Genomic DNA, 16,566 nt, shown 5'->3' on the forward strand with positions numbered 1-16,566 from the left:
TTTTTTGTTGTTATATACCTGGATGACTGAGAAAACAAACTTTGTGTAACCTTAATGTTTGTTTTTAATGTAGCAAACACTTTTTTGTGCGCACTGCTGAGTTATTGAAACAGTAGTAAACATACTGTATCTGCTCGCAATTGTATGCATGAGGAACTAGGCCTCATTTTTGTATATTTTTCAGTTGTGAGTCAGGTTTTATGAAAGTGTATTGTAACTTTAAAACGAGGTCTGTTTGTAAGCAATCGTTTATTATCAGGTATCAAACCATTATTCTCAAAAAGTGACATATGATGGTTCTTTTGTTTTGTTTGACTGAATGTGTTGATTCAAATTCCTATTTAATTACATTACATTGTGGTTAAAGGCTCTTGAGTAAAGGCTGAATCGTATCATGATTAAAGGCTGAATCGTATCATGATTAAAGGCTGAATCATATTGTGATTAAAGGTTGAATTATATTGTGATTTAAGACCGCATCGTATCTTGATTAAAGGCTGAATCCTATCAAGATTAAATGTTGTAATTAAAGGCTGAATTATATTGTGATTAAAGGCTGAATTGTATCGTGATAAATGGCTGAATTATATCGTGATCTAAGGCTTAATCGTATCATGATTAAAGACTTAATCATATCATGATTAAAGGCTGAATCATGTGATAAGGGGCTGAGTCATACTGGTTTTGTCACTCATATATTGATTGAATCAAATCACTGGTAGTGTAATAAGATCAGCCACAGACCAGATACAACTTTACAAGTCCCATGATATGCTTTTCAGAGTCAGAATCAGAGTCGGAGTTTCTTTTTTGTCATTCGCACCTCATGTGGTACATGTGGTGGAGCGAAATTATGTACACAGGGTCCCAGTTACATCCAACAATAAACTGTAAAAGAAAAACAATGATAACATCTAAGATATGAACTAAGAAAAACATCAACTAAATATACACTAAGCACTCATTTCACCCATTAGACAAGATAGTGAACCTCTCTTTGCATGGCGACTGTGCATCAATAACAATCATATAGAAGGTGTTAATGAATGTTGCATAGTTTATAAAGGTGCTGTAGAAGGGCACATAAGTTCTATATGTAGCATAGTGTTTGAAGTGAATGGAAACAAAATGTTATTTTCCTGCTCTGACTTCACATTCACGTTGAAGCTCAGCTTGTATCTGTTTTCTCTTAGTTTTGATTTTAATACTCATGGTGGTTACAGACTTTTATAGGAGCCATGACTCTTGATGTGAGCAGGTATTTTGGGGCTCTAGACCAGTCAGGAGATGTTGCTTTTATACCAAAGGTTTTCTTGACTTAACTGGTGATTCAGTCGTCAAAACACAATAACCTGGTTCGTAGTGGATCAGCTTTAGTAAAATAACTTCTGTTTCTTTACTCTATGTAATATTTTCATCAATATTTTCTCCACCTTAATGTTTAAATTCTTTGGAATGTGTTGGTTTTTTTATGGCAGGTTTTTCAATTCTTGTTTAAAGTGACTCATATTTGTTGTCTTTGACCTTTTAAATCGTCACATTAAATCTAAAATTTAGTAGCACAAACCTGTATGCAAATCCCTATCCTCAGAAACGTGCTCACGTACTTGTGCGTCTCAGTGTCTTTTCTCAGGTTGCCCTTGTCAGGTTATTGTTTACGTAAGGTTCTAAAAATAGCACAATAGCTACACCTGTAAGGTGATCGAGAAGGGAGGGAAAAGGACAAACCAAAGGATGGATGGGGAAAAGGGATACTAGATAAAAAAAAAATACCCAAATGATTACGTTTTTGTTAGTAAACTGTGTTGCCTTAAGAGCAGCAAGTAGTTATGATCATTTATGCTGACAGAAGAAACATGACAGTGACTTGTGTTGATGTTAAAGATGGTCTCATAAATACCATTTGGATGTATCATCCAAAGTGGTGTAGTTTGTGATTTAATTAGCATATTGGCTCTTTTGTTTTATGGTTTCATGTGCTATCTTGGTAATAAACACTGACATTTGAATTTTTAGAAAATATCTTGCTCCATAGCATACGTTATGATGTAGTGTACAATATTCATCTATCCACCTTTCTGAGTCACAGGAGTCACTGGTGCCCATATTCAGAAATCACAGGTGGGGTACAGCCTGGACAGGCCCCTGGACAGTCCCTGTAATGGACTGGATGGATCCAGTCCATCACAGGGCATGATAAGACAACCATTCACTCTCTCACGCACACCTAGGGACAATTTTGAGGCTAGCTTGCATGTTTTTGGTCTATGGGAGGAAACTGGCGTTATTGGGAAGAAAAAAAAACACTCATGCATGAAGAGATCATGCAAACCTCACCCTGAAAGGTCCCCGACCAGGATTAGATCCAGCAACCTTCTTGTTGGGAAGCGGCAGCTCTACCAACTGCGCCACTGTGCCGCCCGTACTGGACCACAACAGAACATAAAGACTAAATGATCATAAAGGAAGTCTCAATATCTGTTTCATCAAAATCGTACCAAATTCTTGTCTTTCTTTTAAATTTAAATCAGTTTTAATTGACTCGTGAGCCTCTGTCGTTTATTATTCTGCTTTTACCATTAAAAATTGTGCACGATAGCTTTAATTTAACAGGAAAACGTAGAAAAATAAGCATGTTTGAGGATGCAAGAGAGGTGAAGGGGCTATAGCATCATTAGAAATCGTTACTCTAATGCGCAATATTGAATACCTGCAAGGAACTTTTTTTATCAGCCATGTTCCATTAACATGAATGTTACTGACCACAAGTAGGCCTGCCACAATAACAAATTTTGCTGGGCGATTAATTGTCTCATTATTGCGATAAATAATAATATTGTTTGAAATTTGACAATAATTAGTAGTTATTGTTAAATTTAAGAAGAAATGTTTGTTAGTTAATTTGTTTTGTGTCTAGTACCTTTTTTGACCACCAGATGACAGTATAAGACTGTTTGAACCAAAGGATGGATAGTGAGGGAGCGAGCAGCGTGTCTTTTTAAGAAAAATGGGAGGGAGGCCCCTTGACGTGACATGGGCTGTCTCTCTTCGGTTCTCAAAATGACAGATGCTCGGTGTGGTTTGAGCTCTTTAGCATAGCATTTTTCACACAAAGCTTTTAATAAAAAAATCAGTAAACAAGTTCTCAGCTTCTTTTTGCAGAGAAAAACAACTTTTTACACGAAGGCACGGGTTTCAACAGTGACTTTTGGAGCTTCGACAAGACGGAGGTTTTTTGTTAAGGTCAGCCTGTTAGCTTAGCTCATAGCTAGCTTCTCAGTTTAGCTGCTTTTAACGATCAAAAAACGCGATTTTGGATGTTTAAAATGGATTTTAAAGAGAAAAGAGAAAGGGAGGGGTCAGTGAAGATCACCGAAGTTGAGCCTTTTATCATCCAGTGTCTTCAGTAGAAAGAGAGAGACACGAAGAAACCATAAAGCCGATAAATGAAAATGAAGTCGATAATTTTCATTTATCATGCGATTAATTGATTTATTGTTTATCGCGACAGGCCTAATCCCAAGCTTAATCTTTGTCTAGTTTATAGCTGGAAAGAAATAAAACTGAATTTAAAACACACACACTGTCACACAGAGCTCAAGTGTCTGGTGTCAGGTATCTGTTGCTCGTCACGTTGATGGGTGTAATTACCTGAGCCGTGCTACGAGTATGAAGGGAAATGACTGCTTGTTGATTGGCTCTGTGCTGGAATGTCTCACTGGGAGAGGTGAACATCTTAACAATGGTATAAGCGAGTAAATCTTTGAGAATAGTTATGATAAATGTGGAAGCCGGTGGACTTGCAGGGAGGAGGAGGAGGAGGGTGAAGAAAGTGCGCTGGTTTCACCGGCTGCTCGGCTGCAGGTGAGTTAAACCAGTGACGTTTGAAACTGCCTGTAATTATATTTACACAAAGGTTTCAACTAATACATCATAAATGTCGTTTTCTGTTAACAAGCTTTGACATAATTCAGATCCTCAGACGTTTTCTTAGTGTTAACACAAACTGTCACCAGTGTGCCGTGGACTCATAACTGTTACGACTTATTTTTAGCACAAAAAACATTTCAGCTTTTCATGCTGATAATAGAAGGTTCTGCAGATCCATAAAGAAACATCTTTTTGGCTCATAAGATAATGAAAATTAAACACAACATTTGTGCCAAAACACTTAGGCTGTACTTTTATTCATTACAGAAAACCTACCTTAAATGCTCTCCTTAAGCAAAGTCACTGAGTTAATAAGCAAAAATAAGACACTTTTAAGCTTCACTTGTTTAACTGTGAAGGATCAACAGGACTCATTTTGATGTATTAAGTCTTTATTTCACTGCAGCTCAAAAAGGAAACACAAGTGAGAATTTCTTCCTGTTATATACCGTACTTGCTGCTGTATACATCGCACTTCTGTATAAGTCACATCAGTCCAACTATGTCTAATAAAATGGAAAAAAAACATACAAATGTCGCTTCACTGTATAAGTCACATCTATTATGCGTCACTGCAGACGTGCCACGTTTGTTACGCTTCACCGCTGACAACCCGGAAATGTGGACCGGTGTTGTGCCAAAAATCGATTAGGATTTAACAAGAATTTAACAAGATTAACACTTAAAAACAATTATTTGTTTGCTCGAGATTGTAGCAAAGGTGTGTCTCAGTTTAGCTTTTCCTTAATAAATGCACTATGTTGGTCAAATCAGCTGCATTTCAAAAATCGATTTGCGGAAGCAGGAGCACGCAGAGGGACAACTCGCTGTGCATTTCTTCGAAATTTAAGAAGATTACCACCTAAAAACAATTGTTTGTTTGCTCGAATTTACAGCAAAGGCGTGTCTCAGTTGAACGTTTCCTTAATAAATGAACTTTAATGGTCAAATCAGCTGCATTTCAACTGGGCAGCGCAGCGAAATGCAGCTGATTTGACGTTTGCTCCAGGAGTTCCGGAGCGAGACGAAGGTGGCTTTGTATGGCAAGCCAAGTGTCTCATTAATAGCCATTTTTACCTATTAATGGAACATTTGGCTTGCCATATTACTCAAGGGCCCTCTAGTGGCTGAAAATGTTAGTGTTCAACATTTCCCATGTCAGAATGAATGAAATTTTCTGATCTCAGCCAAAAATTGGGTTATAAATATGGGGAAAAACATAAATACGTCACTTCACTGTATAAGTCGCAGGCATGATAATATATGAAACAAACTACGCATTATACAGCAAAAATTACGGTAGTCTAATTACTTTTAAAAACTGTTAGGAAACTCATCATTTTGCTCATGGAAACCAAACAGCAGACTTTTGTCAAAAGACAGACGGTGTAGTGCACGTCCAGTCATCCATAAACTTTCTCTTGTCCCACCCATAACTTTTGATCTGCTCAAGAAAATTTAATGGAAAGCACATTACTAGACAGAGTTTAACATACACTTTTCATTACCCCAGCTCCAAGATCAAGGTCAAAAATCAACGTCAAAGGTTATACATCTAGATCATTGCTGTAGGTTGCTGTACATAATAGTTTGTTGATGGGCAATATTCAATAAATTGTTTCCCATGCAGTGTTATCTTTCACAAAAATATTTTATTTAAGTTTTTATTTTTAGATCCAAATAGCATTTTATTTTTTTAAATAAATCCTGTCATGTAAAAGCTTAGAAATAAACCACGATGTGTGTTTTATCAAGTTTAGTTGAGCGAATATCAGTTTATCAAACAAAAACTGTTGAACACAATTTTTATTTTGTTATTTCTACTTCAAATACTAATGAGTTGTTAAAAAAAAAATTTTTTTTTTTATGATCTTAATCTGTTGTTTCATAAACCGAAAAGTATGGTAATCCACAGCGGTGTGGTTATTTTTATTTTAGCAACCAGTTTCTCCCACATTATCACATCTAAAGTTAAAGACGCTGAGTTCAAACCCTCCCACTTACTGCTGCCTTTTACTTATGTTTCTGTTTTCACTTTGACTGAACACTGTTGCTCAGCGGGGCTACTGTTTCCTCTGGGTGTCACGACAAATCTTCTTTTATTCACCTGAATAATCCCAAACTATCCTTACTGTTATAACGTCTGCCCCCTGGAAAATATTTGAACTAATATACTCGTGCGTAGGTCGTGGGAGTGAAAAAATAATTGAACATCATGACTTTCCCCCTTTTTCTATGTACAGTCATCCCACGTGGTGTGATAGGTGTAAAAGCTTTTAGTGTAAAGTTGCCGGAACGCACAACGCATTTACACAGAAGCAGATTATCTGGCAAGATAATTACTGGACGAGCTGCCAATGCTCCCACTGTGTGGTCACCATGGCAACGCTGACAACCCACCTCTGCTGAGAGAAGAGGAGGAGGAGGAGGAGGAGGCTGAAGACGAGCAGAGGAGACAAGGTGGTGGATGAGTAAGAAGAGCAGAGGATGAAAGGAGCTTTAGGGAGGAAGAGGAGGAGGAGGAGCAAAGCAGAGGGAGGAGAAAGGAGAGATTAGTGGTGGTGGAGGAGATCTGGGACAAACTGATGTGATGCGAAGACAGAGAGCAGAGGAGGAAGAGGAGTAGTGTGAGGAGGGAATGAGAATGTGCTGAAAAAGAAGCAGATAGATTTAAATTGTGAAAATGAGGCGTGGATGGTGGACTGAGAGCAGCTGCATCATCTCTTTATCTCCTGTCTTGTTGAAATAGCTTCTATTATGATCTCTGGCAACTTCTTAATTTTACTTTGGGCTCTAATAATATCATTCTGCATTTTCTAAAGTTCAAAACCATTTTGTTATACTCAGGTGGTGCACCTCTTGCCACCTACTGTCTGCCCACTTAATTTTACAGTAGCTCTTATTTATTTATTTATTTTTTGATTGCTGTCATTAAACCACGCGAGTCATTCCAGGGGTTTTTCCACCAAGAAGCTCCAGTACACGTTCAGGTCCAGTGACAGAGCTTGCTCCTACACAGTTCTGTAAAGAAACAATTAGGTACCTGTTTGTTTTTGTACAGGCAAAGAGCCACCCTATCATTCAATTCAGTTCAATTCAATAATACTTTATTAATCCCAAAGGGAAATTAAATGTTGTTGTAACTCTATTCCAGAATTGCGCCGCTCAAGGTGGCTGCATGTTGGAGTAGCTCTCACATTCATTCTGAGATTTTGCTTTTGAAAACTTTAATTACTCTTTTTTTCTGAATGCAAATAGATTTTTTCAGATGATTACTTCCTCTGGTATCAGATGCTGTGCTGGAGACAGGATTTTTACTGATAACTTTTTTACTTTTGGGCATTTGTTATGATGTGTAACCATAACAACAAGGTGGTTTTCTACAACTGGGAGCTGCTGATTAACATCTCAAAAGCTCAAATCTCAACTACAACCCCAAATCACAAATGAGTTGAAAAGGAGGTGCTGTGGATGCATTCCCGTCTACCTGAAGGCAGTGCTCGAGCACCTGACTGCAGAGATCTTGGAGGTAGCAGGAAACGTAGCTTGTGACAGCGTGAGGACCGAGATCGTCCCCCGGCACCTGCACTTAAGTCTGCAGCAACAAGGGGCTTGGCAGGCTGCTGGGAGAAATGGCCATCGCTCAGGCAGAAGTTCTGTTTGACATTTAGGCAGTTCTGCTGCCCAAGAGGACCGAGAGGTCTGCTGGGTCTGGGTGGACGGATTGACATCTGTAGCCAGTTTCTTTGGATCTGCTGTGGGACGGACTGCTACAAGAGATTCTTCCTGCCCAAAGACATCAGCATCTAGAACAACTCTAATGAAACCAAGATGAGCTACAACAACAATTAATTTCCCTTTGGGATTAATAAAGTATATTTGAATTGAATTGAATTGAATTATCCTAATTTCATTAAGAGATGTTATAGATGCTGATGGCTGTAGGCAGGAAGTATCCTTTGTAAAGGTCCGTCCCACAGCGGATCTGAAGAAATTGGCTGCAGATGTCATCCGATTCGTCCACCCAGAATCAGCTAGCCTCTCAATTCCCCTGGGTTGCAGGACCACCCAAATGCCAGGCAGAACTCCTCCCAGAGCAATGGCCACTCCTCCCAGCAGTCTGCCGAACGCCTTGTCGCTGCGGACAGCCAGCTGCAGGTGCCAGGGGACGATCCCGGTCCTTCTGCTGTCACGAGCCATGTTTCTTGCCAGTTCCAGGATCTCTTTAGGAGATCTTAGGATCTCAGTAGTCTGGCACTCGAGCATAGCCGGAAAGGTAGACGGGAAAGCATCCATGGAGCCTCCTTTTCAACTCATTTGGGGCTGTAGTTGAGATAGTATTTGAGCTTTTGAGATGCATTTTAACTTTATTTATTATATATATCCAGAAACCACGAATTAAAGTTTCCAAAAGCAAAATCTCAGAATGAAAGTGACAGAGCTACTCCAACATGCATCTACCATGAATGGCACAATTCTAGGACATGTCACTTGAAATGTCTGTTCAGTTCATGTTTGCTCCTCAGTCTGGTTTAGTCAGAATTGTTGTTGCGGCCTACAGTTCAAGGAGACAGATTATCGACACTAATCACTGTGTTTGTTTCATTAGCCAGCAAACGCATGTTTTAAATTCATTAATATCAGAGTCAGAGTTTCTTTATTGTCATTCGCACCTCATGTGGTACATGTGGTGGAGCGAAATTATGTACACAAGGTCCCAGTTACATCCAACAATAAACTGTATAAGAAAAACAGTAATAACATCTAAGATATGAACTAAGAAAAACATCAACTAAATATACACTAAGCACTCATAACATAAAAACATTGAACATCAGCACAAACATGAACATGAGTCTGTGAGCAGATGTGCACGCATGAACACATCAACATTTAAACAGATCAGCAGCAACATGAAACAGATCAGCAGCAACATATGGTTTTTCACAGTGATTATTCTAGTTAGAGATTCATGAGTCTAACAGCCTCAGGGTAGATAAAGAAACATTGTTTTAACCAGCAATCTGTGTTTGGTAATGCTCTTTACAAGGCAGAGCTTCTCTAATAACGAAAGGGTTTTCTCACAGAAAAATTTAAAACACTAGCCAACAAGGAATGAGCATTTCCAGCCAACATCTCCATCTCTCCATTTTCTACCATTTATCTGTGGTTGGGTCGGGAAGCAACAGGTCCAGGAGAGAAACCCAGACCTCTCTCTCCCCAGTGACATTCTCCAGGTCCTCCTGGGGGACCCTAAGGTGTTCCTAGACCAGAGCGGATATTTAATCCTTTCAGCAAGTTGCCTTGCGGCATACCAGTGGAGAATCTTGATTGTCAGGAGGCAGCCTAATCAAATGCACAAACCACCTCAGCAGACTCATTTCTATGCAGTGTCTCTCTCTCGTCATCTTTCTCCGGGATGACAGCTCCTCACAATGTCTTTAAGGCCGTCATATGAATGAAGCTCATTTTGGCTGCTTGTATGTGGGATCTTGTTGAGCTCATTAGAATTATATCACAGGTTGAACAACTGGGAGATAAAGAGAGGCCAGACTGAGATGGTTTGGACACGTCCAGAGGAGGGACAGTGGGTATATTGGTAGAAGGATGCTAGAAATGCAGCTGCCTGGAAAAAGACAAAGAGGAGATATATGGATGCAGTTAGCGAGGACATGGAAGTAGTTGGAGTGAGAGGATGCAGAGGACGGAGTGAGATGGAGGAGGATGACTCGCTGTGGTGACCCCTGAAGAGGGGACAGCCGAAAGAAGATCTGGGCTCTCGTTCGTTCAGTCATGATCCAAACCTCATGACCACAGCTGAGGGATGGAATGTGGGCAAAGCAGTAAATTAAGAAATTTGCCTTTCGGCTAAACTCTTTCTTCACCACGACCAACCAAAGCAACACCCTTATTGAGGACAAGACCCCGATCCGTTGATCCATCCGTTGATCTTCATCCTTCCATCACACACCATGAATCTTTACATACTAGTAGTGGCTTAATAGTCTCCATGACCCCATCCCCTGCGTGACAGATAATGTAGTGTTTAGTCAGTCTAATTCAAGATTGAACAATCTGATTCAATAGGCCCGTGCTTAAATGAGCTCTTTTTCAGTTGAGCTAAATTGATGGATTGTTTCAGGTGATAATTTGCAGCTTGATTAATGCCCTCTCAACCTTTTACTCTCAGCAGTCATGGATGCCTTTAATTATGTGAGCATCTAAAATGAGGTTAATTGAACCTTACGAGTCAGTGGAGAGCTGTAAAACGGTGAAAGGAGGCACTTTGCAACCTAGCTGGATGAACTGCGGTGGACAAATGAAATGAAGTGTTCTGATGTCAGATTTGTGTTGATTTCAGCTCATATGTATCAGATTCCTGAGTCGAATATTGAATAAAGCTGAATTGCACATATTTTATGTCCTTAAGAAAGCTGAAGGTGGACCAATTAAATTCTCTCCTCTGAAATATTAACATGTCTGTGAACCTAAAGGTTTCTGGTGAATTGATTTTCCAACTAAGGCTGGGATTGTGGTTTTGGAAATGCAGTGGTTTGGGTGTCCTCTTTAAGCAGGCTCAAACATGGCACATCTATATTAAAAAAAAAAAACGTAACATGATTTTTCAGACCTGCTGGTCTAGTTTCTTGAAGGCAGGCTCAAACAGGAGAGGAATGCCTTTTAAAATTGAGCGTTCAGAAAAATTCAAGTGGAAATTCAGGTGAAATAATTAGTTTCTTTGTATTTGATCGACCTAACTTTGCGTTAAAACTGATTTTGTGGTAGTTTATTTCAGCTTAATTTGGTTTGACTTACACTCATTTTACAAACTGCATTTTTTGGGTCACCTCTTTTGTTTATTAAGATGCTTTTATCAGAATTATTTCTGACGGATGCACCCCTAAATACCTTTAAAATAACTGAAAGTCAGGCTGTGTGTGTTCTCATGTTTGCTGTGTGCACACGACTTTAGGAGTGGTCTTTAATGCCTGTGATCCTGTCTGCTTTTAGCAGATTAGGACTCACTCAAACATAACATGACCTCTGAATGATGATGTGTTTGTGTGTTTAAGTGTGTATTTGTGTCCATTTATGAACTGTGCGGTGATCTGCTCTTTTTTTCCCTCTGGCTCCAAAGATTACTCTCAGATTCTCTCATGTAAGGGTCATTTCTTTATGATTTTTGATATCATTATTCTCAGCTGATGAGCATTTAACCACACAGTTCAGCACATGGCAAAAAAACCACAACAATCATTTGCGTTTTGTTGCAAAAATATGAATCTGAATTTTAGTTTTTAACAGCTTTTTACTTTTGTTTTTCAGAGTTCTGTGGACACAAGTTGAAAGCCTCTATGTTGTGCTTGTCTGATGATAAAAATGAAGTCCACAGGATGTAAATGTTTAATTTTCTCTTTTCTGTGGCTTTTTAACCATCATACTCATAACACAAAAAACAAAACTTCTTTTTTATTTTGATGCATGTTCAGACACTTTCTGCTTTTACTTTCATTTCTCTTAGTTGGTTTCATGAAAACTTTGTGTTCTTTACCAAATGGGCTGTTTGAGTGCCCTCAGAGCTCAGTGGCAGCTTCAGATAAAACTGTAAAAAAAATTTTTAAAGTGAAACACAAATAATTATTGAAATATATCATATGCAAGTGTGTATCTATGTGTTTCCACATTTTTCTGGCTTGGGTCCAGTCACCATACGTCCTTGCGTTTGTTCTCTTGTCACCCACGCAGGACTATTTTTAGCCCAAGAGTCGTGACCGCGTGCACACGTGTGTGTGTTTTCAACCTTTGTGTGTGTGTTAAGGTACGGTCAGGTTACGGGGTGTGTAAGGGGACTCCTCTTTGTCCGGGTTTTAGTCGGCCACTAAAACTTTCAGCAGCAGGGAGTCGGCTGTTTTGTGCAACTTGTTCCACTGATAGACGCACGTGTTGATTCATCCTGTCGTTACAGTTTTGTGCTTTTCATTTCACATTAGGAAACTTGATGTTCTACAGATGTAGTCACACAAAATATGCAAATGTCTAAATGTGCATATACCGTAATTTTCGCTGTTTAAACCAAAGTTTTTTTGCATAAATTAGCATGCCTGTGACTTATAAAGCGAAGCGACGTGTTTACGTTTTTTTCCCCATATTTATAACTGAACTTTTGGCTGAGATCTGACGATTTAATTCATTCTGACGTGGAAAATATTGAACACTAACATTTTCAGCCACTAGAGGGCACTTGAGTAGTATGGCAAGCCAAGTGTCTCATTAATAAGTAAAAGTGGTTATTAATGAGACACTTGGCTTGCCATACAGAGCCACCTTCATCTCGCTTGAGAACTCCAAATCAGCTGCATTTCGCCACACCAACCAGGAGAAATTCAGCTGATTTGACCATTAAAGTGCATTTATTAAGAAAAAGTTAAACTGAGACACACCTTTACTATAATTTTGAACAAACAAGTAATTGTTTTAAAGTGTTTTTCTTGTTAATTCTTGTTAAAGTCCTCCTGTGCATGCTCCCGTGGCCGCCATTTTTCAGCCAATTGATTTAGGCACAACACCAGCCCACGTTTCCGGGTTGTCAGCGGTGACGCATAATAGATGTGACTTATACGGCGAAGCGACGTGTTTATGTTTTTTCCACTTTATTAGACATGCTGTATTTGGACTGATGCGACTTCTATGGCAGCAAGTACGGTATATCTTTTCTGTTAAAAGCTTTGACTCTTATGTCTTTATACTTTGCCTCCAAGCAGCCAGACTTTCTTTTATTTGCTTAGTGGTTTTTGTCAACAGGTCAAAGCTTCTGCAGGTCTTAGGAAGTCAATTTTTTGAAAGACTTTGGGTGCTTTTAGTCATTTTCTGTCCAGTTCAGCAGAAACTGAAATTGGTTTTGCAGATGAGATGAGAGAATTAAAAGAGGAAGATGAAGTATTGGATTGAGTCAAGCATGGAGGCAGAGATGACTAGTGAGACATCCTCCAACAGAACAGACCAGCTCCCAACTCTTTTCTCCTCACCATGAAGTGCCGCTGGCAGTTTCACCCCCAAGCTGTTCCCAGTCCTCCTCAACCAAATATCTGTAGCCGAGCTGGAAGCAAATGGTTATTTTACAAACTGAACTGGGGCTCTCGTGTTGATACAGCTGCTCTGTAGGCTGTGAGCGTGACGGGGCAGATTTATGCATCTTTTCTGGTGCAGCTTGTAGCCACGTACAAAAACAATCATCACTTATTTGCTGCTTGTTTTTTAGGAAAGCCATCTCCCGTTCAGGCCTCCATTACCTCGGCCCACCCCAGCAAACACTTCCTCCAGCGTCCAACGGCCCCAGCAAGGAGCTACGTGCCTGCGTGGACTGGACGGTGAGTCACACACACTGATTCTAAAGTGTCATTGTTTATGTGTTTTGTTGTGTATTTGTGTTGGAAAATACGACTAAAACATGAAGAGTTACAAAAGCTGCACGGAAAGATTCGGTCTACCGTTTCCCTCCAATGCCTGGCTGAGTCACTCAATGACATTTGGATTTTTAATATAACAGATTTATTAACAGACTTTTCTGCAGCCATATGTTCCAGAGGAAGCGACAAGCAGCAATTTTCTCCTCCTCTTTATGATTAGTGCAACTACATGTCTTGGCAGCGTGGGAGAAAAAGTTTGGTCCGTCACGACTTCGCCAGATGTGACTTTTTCAGGGTCTGTTTTGCAGAACTTAATGGATTTTATTTACAAAACATGAATCACGGAACTGAAAAGCATCTTCAAGATGCTTTCTGCTTCGAAGTGTTGCTGCGCTATTGAGGAAAATGTCAAGAGGGAAAGGAAAGTACTCGACGACATACATTAGACAGTCAAAAAAACAACTTTTAGCTGGCATTTTAATTTTTATTGAAATGCCATCTGGTGTGTCTAAGATTGAAATCCTTATTTTTTACGAATTTTACAAAGAACATGTCTTAAAGCATGAGCAGTGTAATGAAGACGTGGGTAGTCATCTACTGAAATCTGTTTTAATTTAATTTTATTGTATTGTAAAATAATCCTAAACCATTTCTTCCTGTCACTTAGACCTTTAAGTTTCCTGTTTGGAAAAAAAAATCCATTTAGTTTAAATAACTTTATGCAAATTAATCCAACAATAATTTAAACAAATTGAACTAGAGAAATTGCATTTCCTGCGAAAATGCAGTGTGAATGCGTATTGCAGAATAACTTGCTGGAAAAACAGCTGAAATTAGTTTAAAAACATGCTGAAATTTAGCTGAAATGGAAAAACAAGCCTAAATTAGCAGAATAAAGCAGAAAGAACACATGCTGAATTAGGTTTAAATAAGCAGAAATGGGCTTAAAAAATAAGAAATTGGCAAAAAAATTAAATTGCTGAAAAGGCACAAAGAAGCTTAAACTACCAGAAGGAAGTGGAAAGAACTGAAATGAGCTAAAAAAAAAAGGTGGAATTAGCTGAAAAAGCTAAAAATAGCATCAAAAGAACTAAATAGTACTGGTAGCTTAAAGAGCATTAAAAAGCTGAAAGGAGCGTAACAAGCTAAAAGTAGCATAAAAAATGAATTAGGCTGAAAGTAGCAGCAATTAACACAAAAAACGTGACTTTAAAAGAAAACAGCTGAAATGAGCTAAAAATGCTAAAATGCTAGCTGAAAATGTAGAACAAGCTTACATTACCCAAAGAAAGCAGAAAGAGCATGTTTGCCCAATTAGGCCAAAATAAGCAGAAATGAGCACAAAAAAGTGGGAATTAACTGAAAAAAGCTGAAATTAGCTATTAAAATTAAAACAACAACAACAACAACAAAAATCAGCTGAATAGTAGATAAAAAAGCAGAAAGAAGCTTACACCAAAAGGAAGTAGAGAGAGCACATTTTTGCTGAATTGGGCTGAAACAAGTTGAAATGAGTGCCAAAAATGTGGAATTAGTTGAAAAAGCTAAAATTAGCATAAACAGCTAAATAGTAGCTGAAATAGCAGTAAAAGCTGAAACTTGCATAAATAAGCTGAAAGGAGCATAACAAGCTGAATTTTGCAGAAAGAAGTTAGAAGAAGCATAAAAATGTTGTATTTAGCTGAAAGGAGCAGAAAACGGCTGAAACCCCACCCCCAGCTGAAATTAGCTGAAAGCAGCTGAACCAGAATGAAATGTGAAAGGAGCAGTAAAAGGTTGTAAACAGATCTAAAGATTTGAAGGGTGGAAAATGAGCTCAATTCATTTTCTATGAGAAAAAAAATGTGGCAGACGAGGCTAATATTTCAAAAAAGATATTAATCTTCAAGCACCCTTCTCCTGAATGAGCTGAACGTTTTAATATATGATTTGTTGAAATAGCTTGAAAACTGCAGGACGAGAAAGATGCCAAAATCGTACGGAAGAAAAATGGATCACAATAGTATGACTGCTAGGTAAAAACATTCCTAATGCATCCATACATTTCTATGCTGATGACACGGTTGTCTATTGCCGAGCTAAAACTGTTGCTAAGGCTTTCCAGCTTTTGAAATCTGCATTCAACATCATCCAGACTGATTTGTTCCGCCTCAAACTTGTCCTAAATGCCGACAAAACCAAAGGGATGCTTTTTTCAAATAGGAAGTTGGTCCCAGCAGTTCTTCCTCTGATCTCATCCTCAAATGGTGTCTCCATTGAGTTTGTTGATTCCTATAAATATTTGGGTATCTTGGTCGACTCACATCTCTTTTAAGCTCCATGTGGAAAACTTGGTAAAGAAACTGAAAGTTAAACTGGGTTTCTTTTTCAGAAACAGATCCTGTCTAACCCTGAATGCTAGAAAACACCTTGTATCTGTGACTTTCCTTCCCTCCATTGATTACGGTGACATTATTTACATGAACGCTCCTACAAGAACCCTGCAGATGTTGGATGCCGTCTATCATGGTGCACTAAGATTCATAACTGGCTGTGATCATCGTACCCACCACTGCACCCTGTATTCACTGGTTAACTGGACATCGTTAACTTCACGCTGACTCTCTCACTGGTACATTTTCATCTTTAAATCACTTCTTGGTCTGCTGCCTTCATGCATCTCCTCCTACATGTCTCTGCGTGAGTGCAGCTACAGCGTGTGCTCTCAGGACATTATTACCTGCAGTGTTCCCTCAATGAGGACTGAACTAGGCAAAAGGGCCTTCTCCTACTCTGCTCCTGTTTCTTAGAATATCTTACAAAAAGATCTGAAGCTCTCGACCTTGTCCTCTCTAAGTGGCTTTAAGAATCTGTTGGACTCCTGGCAGGGACCAATGCAGACATGTTCCTGTTTTTAGTTTTCTACATTCGCCTTAGAATCTAGCTGTTTTTTTTTGTTACCTTTTTCTTTTAGCCATCCTATTTGTAAAAAAAAAAAAAAAAAAAAAAACCTGCAGTATGACTTTTTATAATTGTTTATTGAGGCCACCGAACCTGAAACCCTCCGCCCCCTGACTGCACCCAGAAATTCTGTCCATAAACGTTATGAACAGAATCTGTGATAACGGGCAGCCCTGGCGGAGTCCAACTCCCACCCTGAAGGGGTTCGACTTACTGCTGGCCATGTGAACCAAACTCTCGCACCGATTGTTTTTTATCCACCAAAGTAATTTAACGCTCCAGTCCCCAT

General features: G+C 39.1%; 1 protein-coding gene across 1 annotated transcript in view; it reads left to right on the forward strand.

Annotated features, from left to right (window-relative positions):
• The window catches only part of dgki (diacylglycerol kinase, iota), an 89,528-nt gene that overhangs the window by 34,672 nt on the left and 38,290 nt on the right, over window positions 1-16,566 (forward strand). Inside the window, exon 2 of the mRNA XM_037695955.1 lies at window positions 13,190-13,298. Within this exon, the coding sequence (XP_037551883.1) occupies window positions 13,190-13,298 (109 nt within the window). The remainder of the gene's footprint in view (window positions 1-13,189; window positions 13,299-16,566) is intronic.

Source organism: Nematolebias whitei, chromosome 22 (genome assembly GCF_014905685.2).
Source record: "Nematolebias whitei isolate Nwh7 chromosome 22, NemWhi1, whole genome shotgun sequence".
In the NCBI taxonomy this organism is placed as follows: Eukaryota; Metazoa; Chordata; class Actinopteri; order Cyprinodontiformes; family Rivulidae; genus Nematolebias; species Nematolebias whitei.